Source organism: Manis javanica, chromosome 5 (assembly GCF_040802235.1).
Source record: "Manis javanica isolate MJ-LG chromosome 5, MJ_LKY, whole genome shotgun sequence".
NCBI classification, from domain to species: Eukaryota; Metazoa; Chordata; class Mammalia; order Pholidota; family Manidae; genus Manis; species Manis javanica.
The window spans coordinates 115105728-115132053 of NC_133160.1; the positions used below are offsets into that span (position 1 = coordinate 115105728).

Below are 26326 nucleotides of genomic sequence, written 5' to 3' on the forward strand. Positions count from 1 at the left end.
ATAATTTAACAATTAAAAGAAATTATGGCAGGTATGCATTATGACCCATTACATTTTTTAAAAAAAATAAGTTCATTCACCTACACCAACACACAATGAAAATAAAAGTTAAGAAAGGAAAAGCTCTCAGATGAATGCTAACTATTAAATGTAGTTAGAAATAAAGCATAACCATTGTAACTACCATAGTTAGATTTAGGACATAACTGATCTAAACGGATGCTAAACTCAATGGTCAGAAATTATCAGGCAATAGCTTATTTACAGTTTCAAAGTATCACTCCATGGATAACTTATTAATTACAAAGGGAAAAGGACATCTTTCCTGTGGTGTAGACACCTTATGGGTATTTGTCTTTATAACTAATGAATATAAAGAGTAACAGAGGAAATATTTACTATATAATATTTGGAGAAAGAACAGAATATAAAATCTTATATGGTATATATAGAAAATGGTAGAGTGAACAGACCTATTAAAGGCGAGAGAAAGAGGAGAGGGAGACAGAGAGAGAAAGGAGGTGAGGAGGGAGAGAGAAGTGGGAGACATGCAGGTAGTACTAGGGATATTGAGACATTGATTTTGTCCCCAGACTGTGAGTCATGCAGCTGGTATGGGCAGCATCTTTGGCTGTGGTTTGTGAATGTGACTGATCATGCTGACCTCTACTTGGCCTTTTATGAGGGGGTAAATTCAGTTATTTTCTAGGTATATTCAGTTATTAAAGATAAATCTGCTTTTTGTCTACTTCTCAGATATGTTACTTATTATTTCTGGTTACTGGTGGCAATTATGAGAAGACAGCTCCAGTTCATCCATCCCACAAATATAACCCTTACTACCACTGATGAGAATGTGAGCCTTAAGACCAAATGAAGTAAATGGCAGTCTGTGCCTAGTTAAAAACTTAATATATTTGAACTGGTTTCCTTTCTGGTCATTTTAAATATGCTTGGAATTATCTAACAGCAAACTCCCTCAGTAATGGGTAAAAAATTTTGAAACTTAGTAAGATAAATATACCTAAGAAATTTTGCTTCAACCATACACACACCTGATATATATGTGTGTGTGTGTGTGTGTATATATATATATATATATATACATACTGACACTGAAAAAAAAGAGAGAAAGCCAGCAGTAAATTCAGAAGCTTGAGAAAATCCTGGAAACTATAAAGCAGATAGGATCAAATTGATGGGAAAAATAGGTAAGAAGAAACTTCAGCTTAAGTGTGGGAGATGGGATCAGTTCTTCCCAAGAAAAGTCCAGAGAAGCTCCAAGTCTGAAGAATGTAAAGAGCAGATATAGGCTATAGGGAAATAACCAGAAGAATAAGCTTAAAAATGCTACATTCTGAACAGCTAAATGACGAGGGGACACCACTCCCCCTCTCTTTCTGTATACCACACACACGTATATATAGCATACTTGGGGCACAGTGGGTGGTGTCTTCTACTTCAAGGTTAAAACCTAAGAGTAATTCTTTCTTAGGTTGCATTGCCCAAAAGAAGATCTTCAGACAAAGATTCATAATTCATTTGGAAGGCGATTTGAAGTGAGGAAGTGAGACCAAGAAGGGAGAAAAACTAACAAAACATGTATTAATGAGAAGAGTAATAGTGTAGGCACCTGGGTATAATCCTACTGGAAACCGTCTGAAAAGTGAAAGATTTTCTGCAGTTGTCCTACTAGAGGGCTGGGAAGCTGGGGCATTTATCCACTGACAGGTCAGCATCCCCAGCTACTAAAATACATTCTAAACCATCATAATAATTTAAACAGTGGTGTTGCCAAATCAAGAGAAAGATACAATAAACTAAAAATCTAAAATGAGGCTCAAATGCCCATCCATACACTAGGATAATTCCAAATAGATTAGAGATTCAAATGTATAAAGGCAAAAGAGCAAAGCATAAGAGTACTAGAAATCACAAGCAAAGTGGGGGTAAGTTTCCTGTCTATGATGCAAAATCCAGAAGCAGTAATAAATTCAACTACATAAGAAAAAAATGAATGACTTTACATGAGCAAAGTCAAAAACATAGAGGAAAAATTGAAAAAAAGATAGCCACTATCTATATCATAACATACAAAAGCTCCTGGAAATTTGAGGTGGGGTAGACCAACAATCTGATAGAAAAATGGTAAAATAATATAAACAGATAGCACTCCAGAAAAAAATTAGGGGCCTTAAACATTTAGAAAAAGATGCTTATAGTATAAGAAACGCATATCTAAACAACATTCCAGCACCATTTCTCACCTATGTGACTGGCCAAATCTAGAACTTTGACAACATACTTTGAGGACAAAACTGTAGGGGGGGAAAATGTTCCTCTCATCCATTGCTAGTGGGAATACAAGGTGGTGCAATATCTATGAAGGAGAATTTGGCAAAAATCTAAAAAAATAAGCGTTTGTCCTTTGACAAATTTTCTAATGTTTATCTATCCTAAAAATATACTGCCAATATTTCTAAATGACTGAAGGACTAGGTTATTTGTTGTGACATTACTTGGGAAAGCAAAAGATTGGAAGTATTCCAAATGTGTATCAACAGAAAGTTTGTTAATAAGCTATAGTAAATCCATGCAAAGGAATTCTATGAATCTGTTAAAAAATTTTGAGGAAAAAACGTATGCATAATATAGATTGATCATCAAGATCCTTTTTAAGTGAAAAATGCAAGGTTTAGATCAATATATGTAATATGCAGCCCTTTATGTAATAAGGATAAAATTGTATAGTAATATATTTATATACATATTTACTTAGACATTGAAAAATAAAGAAAAGAATAGATAAAACAAGAACTTAGAAGAGCTATTATCTATAGCAGAAAGGGGAAACTGGGAATATAAGAGAAAGTAGAAGGGATAGTGTTTAAATCAATTCAGACTGCTCTAACAAAATAGCAAGACCTGGGTGGCGTATTAACCACAGAAATGAATTTCTCAGTTTCAGAGACTGAGAGTCTGAGAGTCTGAGATGAGGGTAACAGCATTGCTGGGTTCTGGTGAGAGCCCTCGTGTGGGCTGCAGACTGCTGACTTATCATATCCTTGTATTACAGAAAGAGGGTATCTGGGTAATGCTGGTCTCATAGAATGAACTGGGAAAGATTCCCTTCTCTTCAGTTATTTGGAAGAGTTTGTGTGGAATTAGTATTACTTTTTCCTTAAATGTTTCATGGAATTCACCAATAAAACTTGAAGTTTTCTTTGTGGGAATGATCTTAACTGAATTGTCCAGTTCTCTAATAGATACAAAAATAATCCAATTATTTTTTCTTGAGTGAACCTTGGTACTGTGTATCTTTGAAGGCGTTTGCCCATTTCATCTAAATTGTCAAATTTATTACTAAATATTTTTCAGAATATTCCCTTATCATTTTATTATCTATGGTGATGTCACCACTCTCATTTCTGATATTGGTAATTTGTCTTTTCTCTTTTTTTCCCTGATAAACCTAGAGGTTTATCAATATTACTGATCTTCTCAAATAAACAGCATTTGGTTTCATTGGTTTTTAATCTATTGTTTTTTCTGTTTTCTATTTTATTGATTTCTGCTCTAATCTTTATTTCCTTTCTTCAGCTTACTTTGTTTTAATTTGCTCTGTTATGTTTGTTTCTTAAGGTGAGGCTGAGTTCATTAGTTTGAAATCTTCCTTCTTTTCTAATACATGTTATCTGAGGATAACAGTGCTATAAATTATCAGAGTGCCTTTAATATTATAAATTTTAAGTACTGTTTTAGTGACATCCTGCAAAATCACAAATTCTGATATGTTGTGTTTTCATTTTTATTCAGTTCAAAATATTTTTGAATGCCTTTTTATTTTTCCTTTGATTCAAGAGTTATTTAGAAGTGTGTTATTTTAGCTCATAAACGTTTTGGGATTTTCCAGAGATGTCTTACTATTGTTTATTACTAATTTAATTCCATACTATCAATCAATTCTCTGGAATTTCCCTTAACTCATTGAAAGGAGGAGACAAATTCCTTATATGGTAATCTACTAGTGGGGAGGAGGGGCGTGGCAGAGGAGAATTTGGAAGAGCTAATTCTTAAGAATGGCCAGTCTGTACTCACCTGTTTTTCAACAGTTTCTCACACCAGCAGTTTAGTCCTATCCTGACATTATTCTGTGAACATCAGGAAATCTGGGCTACTGCTTCTGATGTGTGTTTCACAATGGCAATGGGGCAAGTAGGACAGTCTTCTTAGCAATTTAGTGTACAGACAAGTTAAAAAATCTATCTACCCTTTACCTAGAAACCACTCTAGTTCACTACCTGACAAGAAAATCCAGCCCACGGCAGGTGGTATTGAGCCACCCATCCACCAAATATTTATAGAATGCCTTTTCTGTTCCAGGCACTGTTCTCTACACTGAAGATAACAGAAGTGAACAAAATAGACAAAAATCTACTTTCATTGGACTTTCACTAGCAGGAATAGACAGAAAATAAATGAACAAGTAAAATCTGTATATCTGTGGTAATAAGTGGTGCGGGGATAGGGATAGGAGTATGATTTAAAATAGGACAGTCAAGGAAGATACTATCACCCAGCTAATGAACAGAAGCCGAAAGAAGTGATAAAATGAGACCCACATGTAGCTGAGGGCAGTTTCCCAAGCCAGAAGAATCACAAGAGCAAAACCCTGAGCAGGAAATTAATTGGTAACCTGAAGAACAGCAAAGAGGCCACTGAACCTGAGCAAAGAGACCCAGTGGAAAAGGGGAAAGAGAAGGCAGAAAGGTATCATCACATTGGGTTGTTGCATAGACTTTGCACCTCACTCTGATTGAAAGGGGAGCCACTGGAAGTTTTAAGTGAAACACATCAACACATACTTAGACGTAAAGTATCATTTCAATTACTATGTTGAGACTAGAGCTGGGGGTGGGGCAAAGGTACTTGTAAGGAGACCAGTTAGAAAGATACTGTGCTAACTCAGGTTTAGTGTGAGTGTGGCCTGCACCAGAGGTATTGAGAGAGTCAAATTCTAGATATACTTTGAAGGCAGAGCCAACAGACACTGCTCACAAATGGAATGGAGGGATGAGATGGAAGACAGGAGCCACAGATGGCTCTAAGGCTTCTGGCTTGACCAACCAGGGGAGGGACGAGAGGGAGACACATGTTTGGAATGGGACAGGGCTCAGTTTGGAATGTGCTAAGTTTGAGTTGTCTTGGCATTATCAGCATGGAGATGTCAGGGAGAAAGCTGACACAGAAGTCTGGAAATTAAGGAAAGAATCCAGGATAGAGATTAATTATGTGTAATCAACATCTGTATGGTATTAATGCACTAAGTGTAGCAGAGTTCACCTAGAGAGCAAGTTTAGATTCAGGAAGAGCTGCTTTGGGACACCCCAACTTTCAGAGGTTAAAGTATTATAAAAAATGCAGTAAACAAAGCTGAGGAGATGCAGCCAATAAGGTTGGAGGAAAATCCAGAAACCAAGTAGGAAAATGTTTCAAGGAAAGGGGAATAATCCATTATGTCAAATTCTATTGAGAGAAATCAGGTAAATTAAAGACTGAGAATGGACCACAGGATTTTACAACAAGGAAGGCATTGGTAATCTTGACTAGAGAAGTTTCTACCCTGAGTCTTCACTGTTTGTCTAATTATATTTCTCAAAGAAGTAGAAATGTTCTAAAATCTCCAATTACTATTATATTTATGTTATATATATTGTCCTGTCTTTCCAATAATTTTTTATATATGTTAATGAAATGGCACATAAATTTTCCTAATGTTTAATCTTATTGAACTTCCTTTTAACAATATAAAATTATTTTTCCTGTTCAATGCTTTTATATTGAATTCTGCTTTATCTTATTGTGATCTCTGAGTTAATATCTTTAAAAATTATACCAAAATGAGACAAGTTTCACAGATATTGCAACAGAATTGAAAGAAAATGTAAAGTCCAAAGCAATTGAGTCAGAAGTGAAAGCTCATTTTGTTGCTCCAGATCAATTGTTTTCTCCTGGAGCAGAAGCTAAAGCATGAATGTAAACTTTAGGTATCTGTTCAGAGCTAATACAATGAAGAGCCTCCCCACTGGTAGTCTGATGTGCTTTGTCACCACAAGCCGATCTTGCCCCTCTCTACCCTTTCCCCTGCTCCAACTCCCCATCCTCCATATCTCATGAGTTGTCTAATCACTGATAGCCCTCCTCTGCTTAGATACCACTTTGGTCCCCTGTTACCTGAAGACATTGCCCAGGCCCTTCTGAATGAAACCCTTGAGAATCTTCTCAAGCCTGCATAGCTGGTATATCTTGATCTTCCATATCTATACCCTTCCTACCCACCCTGTACGCCCCTAAAACCATTCCTCATGTTTTGGCATAGGCCATGTTTTCCTCTTTCATAAACTGGCCTTCTCCTTTACCTGAACAGATGAATGCCCACTCATCTTCTAAGGCTCTTCTTAAATGTTTGTTTCCTGCGGCATGAAACTTCCCTCTGTCAGAATTGGTCCCCTCTACCCTTGGATTCTCTCAACAATGGGTTGCCACCTCTGTAATGGCCATAATCCCATTGCTGCTATTAGTAGCTTCTTCTCTACTGGGACAACTGGAGGACAGTGACTGCACCCAGAACAGAACCTGGCGGCCACTAAGTACTTAAGAGATTCTTGTGGAATAAGAACAATTAATTGGTGAAAATATTAATTATATTTAATCAAAACAACTACAGTATAGTTAACACTTATGTTTTAAAATATTTGTGAATAGAGAACTGAGCAAAATTGAAAAACTGAAAAAAAGTGACTTAAATTTTGATTAAAATGGGGAGTAGGGGAAGGGGAAAGAATAGAGAAGGGCAAGGTCAGCAAGCGGTGACAAAATGTTAAATTTTGGTCCATTTTTGATGGAAGTTCTAAAAATATAATAATTTATTTTCTCACCTCCAGCTTATCTGTTAGAATACTTAAGTGGGCATTTAATGAAAAATGTGCCCTGGCAGCCCTAAACAGTTCCTAACTTGGGAACATTTTTTTAATTCATCTAAATAATCTAAAAAAAAGAAATCTACTCCTTAGTGTTGTAAATCTATCTTTGACTGGCTTTATTTTCCTATAGTAATCAATACTCAATGCTTTTTGACCAGAATCTGCTTCAGACAGTAAGTATATAAAACTATGTGAAGAAATTATCTATAAGTTTTCATAAATAAGGCTAGGAAAAGGGAACACTTGGAGGTACTTTATTTCTATAATAGGGAAATCTCACATAAAAGTCTTCATCATTTCATTAATTCACAGAAAGTACTAAGTCAGAACTAAAGGAAAAGATGCACACCAAACCATAAAGACTTATTTTATCTTCTTTTCTTCCGCCTGTAATATGAACAAAAATATAATAAGTATCAATTAAATGTAAGGGCAGAAGGTAATGTTCTATTATTTTATATCAGGGAAATACTACAGACAGGAAAGTCTTCTGGTGACATTCTCTGAAACCTTTGAAATACCCTAAGAGAATTTTGAGTTAGTTGAGCCACTGATTTAACATTAAGGGCATAATTTTGTTCCAGTGTTTTTAAACTAAACTTTTCTATTGGATTGCATTTCTTTTTAAGAAATGCATTTAATAGTAGCTCTTAGTCTACATTTCAGTATGGATCAAATATCTGGGGAAAGTGAACATTATATTTAACCTTGTCTGACTTTTTAGTTACCTGACATAACTTAAACTCCCAAAGCAGCACGAGTTTTTGAAATCAGTTTTGGACCCTGCAAAGTAAACAGAAATAGAAGGATCAGATACAGAAATGGAGGACGGAGGAAATCGAGATCATACAACAAAGCACCCAAACTTTTACATTATAAGTAGTTAAAAAGAAATTAGCCAAAAAAAAAAAATGCTGAATACTGGAATATATTTTTAAAATATAGTGATGCTATATTCAAATATATTCAGCAATATAAACTAAAGGCCTATACAAATCCAGTTAAAATTGCTAAATAATAAGATTAAGATAATTCCTAATTACTACTCTATTGATACACTAAGGCATAAATGAGTTCAAAAATATCTTCTATAAACATTCCCCCAATATTTTGTTTGCACAATTCATTTGCTATTCAATCCTTTTAATCCACTTAGCTGAATTGATCAATCTTAGGCCAGACATTGTCTACATGATCATCAATTAAGTATATATGCAGTTTATAGTTTTCTCTGCTAAGAAATAAATCAGAATTACTAATTCTTTTAAGATATTCTAAAGGCATACTTCTTCCTAACATGTAGCGAGAAAATTAGAATTATTTTTTAAATATCATAAAATCCTTCAATCTATTTCTAAACGGAATTTCAATTTCTCTGGCCTTACTTTAAAGCTATAGAGTAGAAGGATGTTCCTTTCATTATTCATTATGGAGAACTCCATACCAGGTGTGTGGACTGTGCCAAAGAGCACGCCTACCTGTTCTGCAAAGCAGGCTTCCTGCTCTGGGCCCCGACAGCACATTTCCAGTAGGCCAGAGAAATCTGCAGTCACGGCCTCAAGCTGTTCCTCTGTTATATGTGGCTTTTGCTTCACAAGGTTAATGAGAAACCTGTGATTTAAAGCAAAATAAAATACAAGAGAAGTCAGTTATGCAATGGTACTTTTCTAAAGCCTTCCAAGTAGAGAATTTTCTGAGCCCCAGCAACCCTCTGTCAGCCCTCACTCTGTCAGCCCAGCACCAGACTTCCCACATGTACCTTGCCTAATACTTTCATCAGAAAGACTGAGACTGGAAACATGCCAAGTGTTCCACTGGTGTGGATTTGTGCAGATTATAGGGGAAACATTATTTCATAGTTCCACTATATGTACATGTAGTGAAATACAATCTTTTTCTTACTTACTGTATGCAATACACTTTCCATTTCTTTTTTCTGAAGTATGTCTTATCCACACTCAAAGGCCCAGATTTCCAAAGCCCTGCCATCCAAACTTGTACCCTTGCCTGAGCACTGGCCCTCCTAATCACCTGCACTCCTCACATAGCAATGTTCTCAGGTTGGAATTAATGCTAACCAGGAGAATAGGAAGTCTCGTCAGAGGAGGGGCATTCTTACTAAATTCCTTGGAGCATGACTTGTACTGTGATGGAGGAAAAAGGGAAGAGTGGGGTTCAAAAATGAAGGAAAACCATTTACAAAGCAAGTGAGTATTAAAATGTGTGAGAATTTGGAGAACATTAATTTCATCGATTAGCATTACCATCACCATTAGAGAATGCCTCACACAACAAATTGAAATGTGCATTCCATTTCATAACACCGCACTTCACGGTTGAATCAAATATTGTGGTTATTCTCTTTAAAGAGTAAACACTGTAAAAAAAAAAGATGCAATGATGTTTTTACAGTGTTTTGAAATGGTCGTCCCCAGATTTACTACTAAGATTTATCCTAATTCCCCAAATACTGCCAGTTTTTCTTCAATCCCCAAATATATCACAACAGTAGTTACAATGGGACTGTTCTTACAAATAAGAAATTGTCCTCCCTACTGAGTTTTTCCAGTCCTCTGTCCTAATGTGGCTATGAAGACAACTGAGACAAAACTATTTAAAGCTACTTTAAATAAATGCTTTAAATAGGTAGTAATGTTTTCCTAGTGAGCTCAAGCTATTTAATCTTGCCAGTCTCCTCCAGGCTAGCAAATAACAATTTCTTACTGTTGCTTCATTGTTTGCAGTGCTACACCCTGCGCTTGGCACAGTTCCTTATGGAAGACGAACTGGTCAGCTGAGAATGCTGGAGGAACATATGTCTCATCCAGCACCAAGCTGCTGAAACACGGCCTCCTGTTGGCATAAGAAGAAGTGCAGCACTGGCCAACCCCAGGGTTTACAGGAGTCTCGCCATGCCTGATGCACAATTGTCCTATAATAAGGTCAGCCTAGTTAGGAGACAGAGAAAGAAGAAGGCAAGGAGATTGAGCATTAGCTACAAAGTTGATCCAGGTTTCCAGAAAAATTTGCAATCATTTTAATACCTAGTACTTTAATCAGTAATACAGGAAAACTCACTGTCTGTGTAAGATCATGTGTTGGCACTTCATAGATTCTCGTTTGTTTATCCCCTTTATTTGCAATAAACCTCAGCTTTTAGTGACAGACATTCCATAAGTGATGTTGAAGATAGTCCCTTCAGCCATTTGTGTCAGCAATTTGAAGCATGCTAGCAGGTACACTGACTTTCAAAGGAAAAAAGTCTGTGTTGATCTAGGCAATCAATACATGGCTTACATTTTCCATGTATATCCAGTAGAGCTTTCCATTTTAATTTGGGGATTCAGAGAATCTCTTTCTAAAGGTAAGAATAGCATATACCTAGCCCCTTTCATATATATATATATATACACATACACACACACACACATATACAGCTAATATGTAATCTAACTGAAAAGAAATGGGGTCCTACGTGTGGATGTCTTTAAGACTTTCCTAATGTAGAATCCTCCTACCTTCCACACATCAGAGATATTTCTTAAGTACCTAGTAAAACCTTGTAATAAAGGCAGCATGTTTTGTGTGCATACTATGTATCAGGCCTGTGCTGAATGAGCTGTGCAAGCTACCATGTAAGAGAGCTATTCTATGATCACAGTACACTCCTTATTCTCAAATGTCAGATGGAAAACCTCAAGCTTAGTAAGGTAACTAGCTCTCCCAGTGTGACACAACTAAGAAGTGTTGAACGTGGGATGGAAATGTAGGCAGGAGGCCTCCAAACCTACACTCCTGAACTATCACAGCATCCTGGGTCCATGCATCCTCCCAACATGTGGAATTCAATAACTGATAAAGATGATGCCTGATCAAAGAAAATCTCCTTTGATGCCTAATCTTTGGTGAAAATTTCCAAAACATGAAGACTAACTAGCAAGTAAGTCTCCATCATCAAAAAAAGAAAGGGGAAAAATAGATAATAGAATTTTGCTCACAATTGTGATTTTAAGGGTAAAAAATGATGAAAAAATTTCAACCTGTAATTATATGTACAGCACTAATGACATTAGGAAGTAAAGATTATTGGCATTACTAACTGGGAAGTCATTTTACTATTCAGAACATGGGGCTTAACCCTGCTGTCTATCCTACACCCTGGTCAAAGGGAACAAATTGTCCCTAATATCACAGTAAAATTAGATTTATCACAAAAAATTCCCTAATATCACTACAAAAGGCAAAATATAAGTATGGATAAAAGGAAAATGACTGATTTATCAAAGGTAAAGCTTTTTTTTCTTTTTTATTACATTAAAGTAAGTAGTGAACAAAAAAGAAGATCATGAATTAAATGATGCATTGGTCATTCTATATTTCCTGTACATAAAGCCTGCCTAGATATTGCTAAATAAACGGGCTGCACTTCGACCAACAATTCTAGAAGGACAGCAAGGCCAGTCACATGCCAACCACTCAGAGCTGAATTCTCACACCCCCTCCAATTGTATCTAATCAAACAATTCCAGTAAAACCATCTCCACATTGGTTTTTACCATTTCCCCTAAGTGGAAATTATGAGGCTATTTCCAGTCAAACAACACAGAAACAAGACGGGACTAAACAAAACACTTACCGCTCCCTCACCACAAGCCAATCGTTTGTCCTCACTGAATTGGCAACAAGTGGCTGCTGTGGCCACCATTTTCTTGGTGAAGGCCATCAACTCAGGTGGGGTCAGCTGAGGGGCTTTCTTTGCATACGCAACAAGAAATCTGAAAGAAGCATTTGCCACCAAGCCCTGCTGAGTCATTCATGAGTTCTTGCAATCCGCACTCCTCAAGACCCTCTTTTAGTGTCAGAAGACATGAAGTCAGCTTATTTGTTTCATCCACATGGAATTTGGACTAAATTTTGTGGTGCATTTACTCCAGCAACCACTCCCTTTACTTACATGATACCAACATCTCACAGTGGGAAAATGCAGTCTTTGGGCGGTAGGCTGACTCCTATTCCCAACCTCAAAAGCTTCATTGATCTTAACTTTGATCTTTTGGTGATTTAACTATAACATATTAAAACAGAATGGGTATCTATTCTGAAAAGCTCTGCACAGTTCAGTGAGCCCAAAGCTGCTGCTACAGATCAGAATTTACAGGCCATTCTTCTCACTACCAAAAAGATGAGAATGAGGGTGCCTACCACCTCAGGGGAAACTGGGTGATCAAACTACACTGACTTCAGTCTGAAACAGGGGCTGAAATTAGAGTAGCTGTGGGTCACTAATTTAGGTTTGTATTTCCCTCGCTAGTTGCTAAGTTAAAACCACTACAAATACTGTTTAAAAAAACATACGCATTTTGCAGGTAATATTCTCCTAATTTCTGGAAGAGGCCACAGCTTCGCTTTGCCAATGCTTGGCTCTCCTGGATATATTTCTCTAATTCTTCTTCCTGAAAATACAATCATTATTATATACATTTTTTTCCTCTCTTCCAGGACATATAAATTTGTGGGTAAAAATTGAACAATAATATTTTATTCTGTTGTGATACCAATCTTAGAGAAACCAACTTTAGAGGTTTTGTTTTTTCACATTAAAGATGGTAAGTGTGAATTAAAAGAATTAAAGCAAATGGACTTTGGGGAGATTAAGTTTAAAACTTTGTGAATCATAGACTTCTTTGATAATGGATTCAATCTTTGGATAAAGGATTATAGTTCTTTCTGTACCAATTCTTGCCTTTCTGAAGCAGTTTAAAAATGAATACTTTTTTTATGTGCATCAAAGAAGTTTGCTTTTACATTTTTATTTCTAAAGATAGCCACTAGTTGTTGACTACTAATTAATAACTACCTAATATCTAGATGACTACTTAATACCTGTAAGTAGCTAACTATTAGTTAATAACTAGATACTTCTAGACAAACAGCATTATGGATGATATCAATCCAATTTTTCAGGTTCTCCCTAAAATGCTAAAGCAATTTACCCCTTTATCCTGGCATTCAAGAGGCTTTTCAGACTGGGAACACTTCTCCAATAACTCCTGGTATCCTTTAGCAACTCTTAGAACCACTGGGACAGCAAGCTTAGTATGTCTTCTTGAGTATTCATAAGTAAATCTGAAATATGTATGAAAAATAACATGTTATGGGAATTAGAGACAATTTATTCTGTTTCATGCAATGTAGAAGTTAAAATTAAATAATAAACCTGGAACCATTAAACAAATTATAATCTCTCAAACTGTTCTAAAATGGTATTTTGTTTTATTTGGCACTCTGCACTTTGACTTTTCAATTATTTGATTTCACATTCATTCATTCAACACTTTCCCAGCACCTACTGTGTGCAAGCATTTCTTTAAGCAGTAAGGATTCAATAACATACCAGAGAAAATGCCTGACCTCTCTAAAGCATACATTATAGGGACAAAGAAAGAAGAGAGAGTTCATCTAATTTCAGGAGTAAGAAATCAGTGAAGAGAATAAGAGAAGATAGAATAGAGGGAAAGGGATGACACCTAATTTGGTGTATGTGGTCAAGAAAAATCTCTTTGGGCAGCTCTTTTGGAACAGAAGCCTGGGTGGAGAAAACCACGTGAGTGTCTGAGGGAAGATCGTTCTCAGCTGAGAGAACTTCTACTGCAAAGAACCTTTCCAATTGAGGAACAGCCTCTATTAAGCAAACAATTAACTTTGGGTGTGTACGGATGTGTAAACTTAAATTCTTGGATTTAGTGATTGTATTCCCAAGTTATACAAACAGGTGGTATTTAGTTCTGCCACCTCTAAGTTGTTAGTATGAGTTTCTTCAATCAGGACTTTGTTCTCGTTTGCCTAATTTTATTTAGCAGTGCAAACAATGTGTGAATGTCTAATCTGAATGTAACAATAGAGTAATATCCTCAGGGAATATTAAAAAGAAAATTGGGCCATTATTTTCATTACTACATTAGAAGCAGACTCTTAAATCTAAAGACACTTGAAGGTCATTAAGTATGATATCCTCAGAGCTACAAAAATCCCTTTTCTAAGTGTCCATAGATACAAACTGTACAATAAAGGAAAATGTGTTAACTTGACTGCTTGCGTCCTTTAAAGGCAAATAGAATGAGAATGTGTCCTATCAATTATATTACAACACACTACTGCAAATGTCTCTAAAGATGTTCTAATTTCCTTACAAAAATAAACATGTATTAAATAACAAATACACTGTTCCAATTAAAGCCCTTCTATCTAGCATTGTCTATTGATTATATTTTTAAGAAAAGTTTTAAAAACATGCACAATGAAAAAGCACACTCTTAATCATGAGCCCTTCTTATTTAAAAAAATCCACATTCTACTTGGAAGGTCATTGGAGGTTTTCGTATGAATAATTCATACAGGAATGACAATGCTTCTGATTCCAGAGAAATTGATACAAAACAAAATATAGCCTCACAAGCAAGCCAGTTAATAATAGCAACAGTGAAAGTCTTATCAGTATAAGATCTCATTCCTTATCCCCTAGTTATCTGTTTAAATATATTGTGCCTCAGAACATTCTAGCATTATCCTCACATACTGAGCTCAGACAGCATAACCATCACTCCCCATTTCAACAACACAAAGCTCTCAGGTACATAATAATCCTCATTTGTGTGAACATTTACAATGTGTTACCTTGCCATGAAGATATCTTTTTCCCTTGAAGAAAACTGGTTGAAATCTCTCTCTCCTAAAAACCTTTTTAGATTTGGAGATAAGCCTTCAGGTTTGTCATCATTTTCTGCATGAATTATGCATTGACCAAGTTCAAGTGTGGGCAGTTTGCAGCATTCGGCAATTTTGCTTGACAGAGTATCTTGTTGAGAACATAGGTAGGACATAATTTGTTCCTATAAGAGAAAAATAAGTGTAGCACTTAACGGTTTATTTTTAATTCAGGACCTCAGGGCCAGTTCTAGAAAGGAAGGGAGGGAGGAAGGGAAGAAAGAAAAAGTCCAGGAGAAAGGGAGGGAAGAAAGCATGAAATAGAACTAGGGCGGGAAGCAGAGAGTGGGTGGGCCAGGGGAGAAGAAGGTAGAAGGAAGAGGGGGAACAAAGGAAGGAAGAAGTTGAAACAAGGTATTTTACCTTGTCTCCCATTCTAGTGCCTTCTCCCTACTTTGCCTTTCTTCACTCCTTTCTACCTACCTCTATATGTTCGGTTCTTCTTTTCATCACAGCTAAGACTTTTTTAATAAGGAGCTTTTAAAAACAAGAGACAAGTGTATTTCTCAAACCGAATGATATGCACATAGGTGTTTATCTTTCTATCAGCATCGAAATTTGCTGCTAGACCTTTTGCTGCTGATGTCAACACGGCGAGCAAACTTTATGCCTTATCAGAACAATCCGCAGTGACGGACTATGACCTCCAGAGGACAGTCTATAGATAATGAAATGGCAGTACACCTAAGACAGCAGAGCTTACTTGTCCTGTATGTGATCCAGCCTGTATTATTTCAGTCCTGTCACAGGACTAAACATTCTGTGCATGCTCAGAGGGACAATTAGAACCCATTATTCACCTATTGAAATACAATTTACACACCATACTAAAATTAATTTTTCCACTTTAAAGGAAGGGTGGTTATGACCTTCAAAAATTGAAAAACAAGTTTTTTAAAAAAAAATGACAATACAAATTAGTAAAATTGTCAATTAAAACTGAGAAAATTGAACTCAAAGGAAAACTTATTACTGTCCCTAATATGCAGGTAAATACTTCTAAAAGGAAAAGCAAATGAAATAGAAAAATCTGTCTTTAGGGCAGCCTCTCAGTTCCGCTTCCTCCACTCATCACACCAGGATTCTCTGCCTGGACTCAGTGGCTGTCACCCTCAGGCCTCCCCTGCAGCCTCAGCTTCTTGCTTTCTTGAAAGACTATCTCAGCCAAATTGTCATGGGACTGGCTGAAATGAGTATTTTATCCTCTCTCAACTTTCTGAAAATCATGTTCCAGCCCTGGTTTTCAAGCCATTAGAATATCTAAAAGCAATAATTTTAAGCCTCCTTAGAGAAGAAGATCTTAGAGATCACAGGGGACCAAAGAGGAAACAATCTGGGGCTATACAAGCCTCTTACACAATATCTAGGAAGTTCAGGATTGACCCAAAGCAGACCAATGTCACACTGCTTAAATGGTAACTGTGGTGTGCTCAAGGGTTCTGCTGTTGGGGTTTTTTGGATTTTTTCTTTTAATTCTCCTAGAGCCCTTTATTCACACCTCTCTTTGGCAAGGCTAGCTTTCTACCTTGTAGAACAGTTTCTTGTATTATTGTGTTACATTCATAGAATATAAATGTATAATCCATGCCTTCCATGTGCCAGGCATTGTGCTGGCAGCCCATGGAGATAGTAGTAAACAAAAGACAGTCCTCATGTTTTTCATCTCTCCTGTCAGACTACAAATTCCTTGAGGTCAGCTTATGTCTTCATACCTGTCCCTCACAGTGTCTAGAACATAAGAAATATTCAATATGTATTTGTTAAATGAAAGAATAAATGGGTGGAAAACAGATATATTAAAAGTAAAAAGTCTGCACCCCACGAACCTGTGTGGAAGCCTCCTGAGAAGTCACCACCTCCTTTCGAAGTAAGAATGAATGGGTGCTGGACTCAGGAGAGCATCTCTCAAGTGAAAGCACAATCAACAAAAGATGCTTTAAATTTTATTATCAAGAAGTCTGTAACTTCACTCAGTCAGTGAGTTCCCATACCCCGTGACCAATTCAAGTCAGCCTTCTCCCATTTAGAATAAGAGCGAAAGAAAATAAGGGAGTGGGAATACTCTATTTAGGAAATAAAACTCTTTACCCCATCATGAAGACACTCCAGCACATTTCCTCTGCAGCATTCCTTGTGTACATGGGCCACATCTAGGACCAGTTTCTGAATTTCAGTAAAATTAACTTTGGGAAACTTCTGACTCAGTTTAGTAACAGTTCTGAGGGAAGAAGGGAATTAGAAATCAATCTCACTTATCTATCAAAATTCAATAATATTTATAGAATATGAGTATAGTTGCAGCTCCAGAGAGAAAGAATTGAAATGTTCCTGTAGAAAAGTAGAAAAAGAGTGGTGTGTCTTTATTCCTGCCTAATCTTTCATGGCAGTGGCTCTCTTAACTGTCTCCACCAATGGTTTAGAAATGATTTATTTTGCCCTAAAAACTTTCCTGTGAATTGCAGTAAAATCTTTTTGCTGTTCCTCCCCAATGCTGGGCATTTGCGATTATTGTAGTGAGTGGGTGAAAAAAAAAAGTAAAAGGATAAACAATCAAGAAATGAAACATTCCATGAGAATAATATTCATTTTTTAGCTGGGAGAAAAAAATAGTTCAGAGAATACAGGGAGTGGTGCATATGTGCAGATCAATTAAATAGGTCAAGAAAGTAGAGCAGACCAAACATTCTGATGTGTCATCATGCTAAAACATGTAGTGTGGCCCAAAAGGGAAGTAAGGAATAAAAATGCTTGTTCCTTCGGCACATTGCTTAAAATTTTAAGGGATTCTAGGCCAGACCACTATCATTACTCCCTAGAGTAACTGATAGTGTTCCTGCTGCTACTGAAGAAGATGGATTTTCTTTATATATTTACAACAGTTATGTCATTTAAGGAGAGCAAATGACTAAGTCATTATAATACTGTCCTGACATATTTTATTATGAAGATAATTTTATATAAAGAATTCATAAATTAATCTTTCAGTTTCTAAGGGATTTGGAGGGTAGTTAAAGTACAATCTGACCTATTTGAAGAAGAAATTCAGTCACTTGGAGTTAACCCCATGACTAAACACCTTAATCTAGGTCTGTGCTGTGTACAGTATTTTTAAATGTGTCATTTAACAAGCAAATAGACTTGGAATTCATGTACTAATACTCTTCAACTAGTAACTCAGAGATTGTCCTATACTAGAAACATTTTCATCTTAAAACCTGAGGAATACTTTAAACCAGTTATGTAATTTAAAATTTTCTAGTTGCCACATTAAAAAGTAAAAAAGGAGCGAGTTAAATTCACATTAGTAATATGTTTTAACCCAATAAATCAAAAATAGTATTTCAGTATGTCATCAACATAAGAACCTATTAATGAGATATTATACCTTCTTTTTTTCATACTAACTCTTTGAAGTCTGGTGTATATTTCACACTGAGGCACAGGTCCTTATTCAAGCTGCCCAGGAACTATGTGTGGTCCATGGCTGCAACTCTAGACCATGGGTAATTCTGATTCTTATCCCTGACCTCAAAGTCCCATTGGTCAAATTGAGATAACTAGCAATCACTGACATGGTGACCAAATAGGTGTAATGAAAATAAATCATTATAAGGGCCTAGAAAAATGGGATTCTGATGACCAGCAATGTGGGCCTCGGTAATGGCTATAATCCCTCGGGGCCTCAGTTTATTCATGTGTGAAATGAAGAGGTCGAACTATTCAATAATCAAGAAGTTGATTGTTCACCTGTTTGGGCTTTTTTATATTCCTCTTCATCCTAACAACAAAGATAGAAGATAAGATAGGAGTAAATGACAGACAGACAGTCTTCTCTAAGTAGTATGCCATCTAGGCTTTAATAAGGGTTAAACAGCAGACTGATTTGGCTTCCTTCTGTTCCTAGGATGTCATGATTTCAATCACATCTGCTCTCATCAAAGGAAAGTTTGTCCTCCCCATAGCGACATTGAGAAGGATGAACTCAAAAGTCCAAAATGCTAGATTTGCAAATCTCACCTTCTCCCCTAGCTAGAGCTTAAACTTACATGGCTCGCAAGGTTCGGGATCCAAAATTTCTCATTACTGCACATATATGTTGATTTAACAAGCTGCTTTCTCTTAATTCTTTTGTAATTGATGCTGCCTAGGCATAGAAGAAACAAGGTGTCTAGAAAGGATGTATTTCTTTCACAGGCTCTACTAATTAGAAAAACAACATATATAGATAAAACATGAAAGTCTAAAAATTTTTTATTAAAAATTATAAATGCAATACATTTTTGCAAGACTTTATTCATCCATTCTTTATAAAGGTTGGTTTATATACACCTATGCCAGACAGATTTATTCAAAATACTTGTAAACAAAAACATTAAACTTTCACACTTGGAATAATGAATAACAAACTATGCTTTTAAACAGATTGAAGCCCAATAATTTCCTGAATGTCCGCTCAGCTGCAAAAAGGAAGATTGCGTCACAACCTAAGAAAACTATTCGTACCTCTAAACCTAAGTATCCTTGTTTGTTAAATTATAATAATATTTACACCTCAAATTTGTTCTAAGGATTAGGAAAAATATTGGATATAAGCATTTGCCATAGTTCTCTTCTGCTTTTTTCTCACTCCTCTGCTCCTCGTTCCCTCCTCCTACTCATTCTACACCATCTTCTTGCGCATCCTTGTTTTACCTCTTACTCCTTTCTTTCATTTACATTCCCAGCTCTACTTCTGCCTTTTTATCCCACCAAACTCACTCAATAACAAAATCATTGTTGGCTGAATGAATAAATAAAAAAAACAACAAATTCAGCTGTTTTAGTCAAGGAATATCAGACTGCTGAAATATTCTCCATTCTACTGAAAACAATACTCCACACACACGGCATATTTTTAAGTTTGTTGGGTTTCTATGAATCATAGCCAGATTAAAGTATTGGTTCAGATATCCATACAAATATAATACCTTTGTTTGGAAGCATTCGACTGCATTTTCAGCTTGGCAGCAAGGTGGAATTATTTTGTCATAGTCAGCAGCCAAAGAAAGAATTGTAGGTGCATACAGGAAGGGGTGCCTTCTTGCTATCTCATAGATGTATCTGTGAAATGAAAAAGAGCTGTAAGATTTACAAACACATAAAAATAGGACTACTACTGCCTGAAACTGGACTCTGGAACTTGTTTAAAGACTCAGTGAACAGTCCTTTTTTTCCCCACATGCTGTTAAAAATTTTCCTACCTAAAGATCTCCAGGGAAAAAAAATTCTGACAGCTGATATCATATTCTATTATGAGAATAAAATAAACAGAAATGCTGGCTATGATTCTTATAAAAATGTCCTTTGCAATAAATCTACTCAGACATGTTTCAGGGGTCAGCAAAGCCAGCCCTCCATGAAGTAACAGAGAAAGGTGGAGTCTTTTCTCCTTAGTGCAGAACATGATCATTGGCCGTCTCTGCATGGTAGAGCTGTTGTCAAGGCAATCTGTTCCCTGCTTTGATCTGGTCAACAACATGGAAGTTGGAAGTGACTTAAGGGTTAGATACTGGATTTCCCATCAGAGGACCTGGGCTCAAATCCCAGCCTGGGAATGTACTAGCATTTTGCCCTCATCCAATTCTTAACCTTCTAAGCTTCAATTTCCTCATCTGAAAAATGGGAAGAATAAGAATGAAAAGGAAGAAGGAGATTCTGAAGCCTGTTTGTGAGCATTAGTCTGAGCACACGTAAGCACATATGTTCCTACAACATCCTAAGTGCACAAAAATCACTAGCCATTTTTATGTGTCTTAAGCATTCCTGGATCTCGAACATTTTTTTATTTCCAGACAATTTGGTTAACACGAGAACACTAAATATTTGGTTCCAGAAGGAGTCATTTTTTGGTAATATTAATACATCTTTGGCAAGCTAAAGTAGAAAGATTAGGAGTGAAAAAACGGTGTGTCTCAAGAGACTAAATTGTGTGTCTGGTGTGTCCTCTCCTGTGTCTGTCTAACACGCTATGGAAACAGTTACACTCAAAGTAATTTATTTGATTTCCTAGTGCAGGACATTAGCAGATGCAAGGCCAAACATTGTTTTTCACTTTTCCATGTTCTGTAAATTGCAGAAATGCTAGATTCTGCTCGATACTGCTCCTTGTCTTGGCCTTTAATCCACCTTTTAATCAGATCCTTACCGGTTCATGAACATGCTCCTGTTTTCTTCATATGCTTTACAACTTGTAACAGGTTCTGGAACCTGGAAGGGTGGAATGGATGCTGGAGTGGCCTTTTTGTGTGCCAGTAAACAGGTAAGTCTTTCTTCTTCACTTTGGCTGCAACAGTCTGAAAATCCATACTTTTCAGGAATTTCCTTCTCATGGCAAATTTCTTCCAGAAAGGCAGATAGCTAGAAGAAAGATTTGTTTTTAATGAAAGACAGCTAACTTTACTTCAGAATTCTGTGAGACATGTGAAAAAATTTCTACTACCCCAAATCGTAGCAATATAATTAAGAAAATAATTCTCCACACAAATTCCAACATACTTAGTTTCTGACTGATGAGGGCTTTCTTTGTTACCTTTAGAGAAATAGAAATTCAGTTTACAACCTTGAGTAATACACTATTAGAAAAAAATATATTTTATTTTAAAAGGAAAAAGGTCAAGCAATATTTCATTCCCCCTCAAAATTTGAAATATTTAATTTTCCTGATTTTTATAATTTAATGAAATATTAATTTCCCTAAGTTTTTATTTCCCCAACAATTTTATGCCATAAGCTTTTTTTGTATTTAAACCACTTCTCAGACAGATATATGTTCCATGTGGCATTGTTATGATAAAGCATTGACCTAAAATTGGATGCTATTAAAATCAAAATAATTTGAAATGAGATAAAAATAGCATCAACCACTTTTCTTGAGTTGTAATTACAGATTTAACTGAAATGTTTTTAAATTCATATTTTAAATGTTACAAATTCATTGCTGCCTTAATTATACCTCAATCAGATATTGACACCAATAGTCTGAAGAAGGCCCCTGAAAAATATATTTCTTTTCTTCACCTCATGAAAGTTTTTATTTAGCTTTTATGAAGTGCTAACATTTAGAGAGGCTAGGAAATCTTAAGACTTCCAATTCCCTATCCACATAAAAATAATGCCTTTAAGTTTACAATGATAAATCGCCAGTCTGTGACTTCACCCTGATCCTTTCATTGGATGTAAAGTTGCAATGTGGAATGTATTTGCTTAATTTAAACTTGTTTTTAAATTATCAAGACAAGCCAAAAACAGAGATGCAAAACAGGAATTTTTATTAAATCATCAATTTTAGAGTTGGAAAGTACTTTTGATCTTTTAAAGAGCATCTCCTCTACAATTTCCAGACATACTGTCTTTTGGCCACTTCATCAACCCCCACCATGACAGAGTATTCTTCGGGCATTTTGTTCCTAACTGACTGGATAGCTCTAATCATTATAAAGTCTTAGTTCTTTTCTATCTTGAGATAAACAATAATAATTACTATCTGTTGATCTACTACATGAAGATACTCTTATTAAGAAAAGTATTCACTATTTATCTACAATTCAAATTTTAGTGGGCTAAAAATTCATATTTTGTTATTGTTCTTTGTGCTTGCTAAATCTGGAAGCTCTAAATATGTATAAGGTGCCTCAAATTCACTATACTGTGGGGTATAGTGTAATGAAGCCACTAAAGGTGTTAGTTCTGGAACGTGATGGCCTCATTTAAATCCTGCTTCTGGGCTCCCTTAAGAAAGTTGCTTAACCCCTCTGTGCCTCAGCTTCCACAACTGGAAAATTGGCATCTATCTTCTAGGATTATTGCAAAAATCTAATAAATTAATATTTGTAAGTTAAGCTGATATCTGCCAGTAAGCTCCAGCCAGTCTCTTGGCTCACTGGAAATCCATTCTGATTTATCAATGCTATGCTCTATGTCATAACATTTAAATTATCAGTGGATATGTACACTCCCTAGAATAATGCTTATCACATTTGAGTGTTTCATAAAAATTAACTCCTACTATTGTTATTGTATCAATCTCCATTGGTTGGAAGCTATTATTATTCTTTATTTTATGGATATGAAAACTAAAGCTCAGAGTTAAGTGATATGTCCATGGTCACCCACAGGTACTCTTATTTCACAAACTTAGCTCTTAGTCACCATGCTAATATTGTCTTTTTTTAATAGACAACCAGTGTTTTCTCTTCTGCCCTCCTCAGCATTTCAGAAATAATTTAATCCCTCTTTAATACAAGAGGCTTCAAATATTTAAATGTATTTCTCATGCTATCACTGTATCTTCTCTGCTGTATGCTAAATCTTGGTCAAATATCACAGGGTCTTTTATTATTATCATTATCATTATTACTATTATTCACTCACCTGGCTTTCTAAACACCCTGCAGGCTGCTCACTGCCAGTGGATTTCTCAATTACAGTAAATACATCTTTCACCATTTTGTTTATTTCTTTATAAGTGGCTTCTTGAACAAACTGAGCAAAAAATATGGTAGCTCTGAAAAAAAATAGGAATGATTAAAGAACAGACTTACATCAAGCTTGTTTTTCCCAGGTATTTGTTTGTTTTTATTCTAAGCTGTGACCTGTTTAGAGTGTGCAATTTGCTAAAAAGTTATGTGGAATTAGGTTTTAGTCATCCAGGAGGAACTGTCAGTCTTCCTCTTGCCCCCTTCCACAATAAATACACACATGTCTGTTAAAAATCAAAGTAAATGAATTTTCCGTAAGAGTGGTTCCTCCTTTTGCGGTCAGCCACCCACTGCAGTGCAGCCATAACTGAGGGTAGCTATATTCTTTACAGCTAAATACTTTAAGCAAAGAATTTGTTTTTAGACCTCTGCCTGTGTCTACTTCCAGCACAATAAAGGCCTGACCCGAGACTCCAAGACTACAGTAGTCATGGATCGACTCAAAGATTGATTGCTTCAGCGTGTTTCTGTTGGCAAGCAGAAGCAGTAACGCAGTACTTAAAATTTCACCTTAGACACTTCAAAAAGGAAAGGTAGCACTCAAAAGAAAGACATAGTCTCTACAGAAAACAGAAAATAGGTTTCCCTCCTATTATTTGCTACTAGAATTTAAATAGTGTTCAAAATAGAAAATACTGTGGTAGCATCCTTTTGATACTGAGGAGAAAAATTCCTGAATTTATATGTAGTTAACACTGATCAGACCTTAATTTTCAGTTTCTAAAATATGATTTGGTTTGTCCCATGGAATTTCAAGGAGTCTAGAGGTTAACATCAACAGCATGGGTCACCCTCTTCAATATTAATTTGATATTCCATATAAATAACTTTTCTTGACACTGTCCAATTTGGTTTTGAACTTTTAAAAAACCATAGGGCTATACAACTTCATTCAATTACCTAACTAAAATTACCATCACTTTGCATTTTTAGAGTGCATTTATACAAGCAAAACTTACAGGTCGACTAAATTCATCTCTGCAGAACATTGGGAAGATTCCAATATGGAAGCTGGAAAGCAAAAAAAATTTCATGAGAAATGGTGTTTTCAACTGCAACCAGAAAAGCCACCATTGTTACATATAAACATTACTATTTAAGTTAGAACTATGCAATTTTAGAACTGAGATGATATTAGGGATCATCTATCCATACATCCTAATTTGGTACTTAAGAAAACTAGCAACCTAAGGAATCAACTTAATAAGAATCATTTACAGTAGACCGAACACTGAAATCCAGATTTTATGTCTTCCAATTGCTTGGTTTTCCCCTTTACTATGATGTTCTAATTGGCTTGGAAATCAAGTAATTAAATATATATTTCAGTCACCGCTTTGAAAATTATTACACCACAATTTGCTTGCCCATTTGTATCCCTGTCACCATTTCTTCTTCAAACAGTCAAATAAGGACCCATTTTTCTGAAGTAAACAATAAAAATGTTATTTATTTACCAGCCTGAAGGGGTTTTACATTTATATACACACACACACACACACACACACACACACACACACACACACACACGCATACACACACATGCACATACACATACAACAAATGTTAATATGTACTCCAATAAGTAATGCACAAAAATTAAATTCAACATGGAGCATACAAACCATTCATACATACTGTTAAACACTGCCATGATTTTTTAAACCTTTAGTAGCAATATAAGTTTATCATTCATTTAAAAATATTCACTAAGTAAATATTTTTCCTCTGTGTTGGACAGTAAGTATGATAAATACATCAAAACAAATGAATAAATGCAAATTTGAGAATTTTTTTATAGAAAGAAGGCAAAAAAGAAAAATGAAATGTCTCACCTATTCCATATGCATTCTTATGCATTGTTCTAGATTCAGCAAAATTCAGTAGGAAAATTAAAAAAATTGATACCACCCACTTCATGGTTGCTAGCTTGTTTGTTGGTGGTGATGGTAGGGGAAGAATATTGAAAATCATGCTGAAATTATTTTATACCCTTCTCAAGAATTGCCTGTTAATTAGTAATCTTTTGTTAGCATATAGGTATATATGTTACCTTATTTTCTAAGGTTGCAAATGGGACCACTTGCCAATAATTAACAGCATAGGGATTATTTGCATTTTATGTTCAAGGACACAGACCTCTTCAGGGAAGAAGGAAAAATACTTGCAAATTCATTCAATTTGCAAATTAACAAATATTCTTCTCAAACTATAGGGTATTCAAAGAGATTTTTCCATAAATTGCACAATAATTAATTCCTTTCAAATTAAAATGTGAATGGGGCTATAAAGAAAAGACTCCAGACTTTGTATGAAATTCAACTAAATGTATAAATTCATTTAAAAAATATTAATTGAATGCCTTATCATATGCCAGGCACTGGACCCTTGTTTGACCAACTAAGACACTTCATTGAATAATACATTGCTTGATTATGATGTTGTTGTTTAGCACAAAAATCCTTTTCACCTGATTTGTGCATCAATAAAGTCCATTTTTAAGTATTTAGTATACTGTATGTTGCTTAATACAGAACACTTAGGGCACAAACTCTGATTAGCCAAGTCCTATATCATTTTATTTGTTGTAAAATAATTTTGCATGTATGTCGAACTGCAGATTAGGTTATCTGCACTATTTATTTGAGCTCTCAAGATGATTATGTTAATAGTAAATAAAGAGCACTTACAAATGCCACTTCATTCTAGGAGTGGCTTACCTCATATCTTCCCCATCTATGAAAGTTCTAAAATCACTGGAGGAACTTAAAAAATTCACAGTGCCTAGACTGTACCCCAGAGCAAATAATTTAGCATCTTTGGAGGTGAGACCTAGATATCAGATTTTTCTAAAGCTTCACAGATTATTCACTATTCTAAAGTTAAGATTAAAAGCCAAATGAGCGAAAGTAGGAAATAAATAAATAAGGTACATTTATAAAATGGAGATGAGGGAACTTACTCTATAAAGGGAATTTTCAGCAAAGTTGTCAAGGAACACCATTTTAAGAGACAAGCAAAAAAGAGGAGATTTGAACCATAGTTTGTCTACGAATTGCAAAT

At 35.6% G+C, this 26326-nt stretch overlaps 1 protein-coding gene across 1 annotated transcript; it reads right to left on the bottom strand.

The window, feature by feature from the left end:
- Positions 1–7219: 7219 nt before the first annotated feature.
- Positions 7220–25183, bottom strand: AFP (alpha-fetoprotein). Its single transcript, XM_017665338.3, has 15 exons — positions 25099–25183; positions 24223–24274; positions 23157–23289; positions 20932–21143; positions 19715–19847; positions 18794–18891; positions 16836–16965; positions 14658–14872; positions 12977–13109; positions 12339–12436; positions 11620–11758; positions 9708–9931; positions 8462–8594; positions 7712–7766; positions 7220–7370 (listed from the first exon to the last, which is right to left on the bottom strand). Exons 1-14 carry the CDS (start codon positions 25181–25183, stop codon positions 7722–7724), a joined length of 1830 nt encoding a protein of 609 aa, XP_017520827.1. The 3' UTR covers positions 7220–7370; positions 7712–7721.
- Positions 25184–26326: the final 1143 nt, after the last annotated feature.

Bases quoted from the DNA above. Each gene is read 5' to 3' on its own strand.
- AFP (XM_017665338.3), bottom strand. From the start codon at position 25,183: ATGAAGTGGGTGGTATCAATTTTTTTAATTTTCCTACTGAATTTTGCT. The intron at 18,892-19,714 runs GTATTATATTTG...TTCTATGCCTAG, and splicing joins TCGAATGCTTCCAAACAAAG to GCAGCATCAATTACAAAAGA. The intron at 9,932-11,619 runs GTAAGTGTTTTG...TCTCCTAACTAG, and splicing joins TGGCTTGTGGTGAGGGAGCG to GCTGACCTTATTATAGGACA.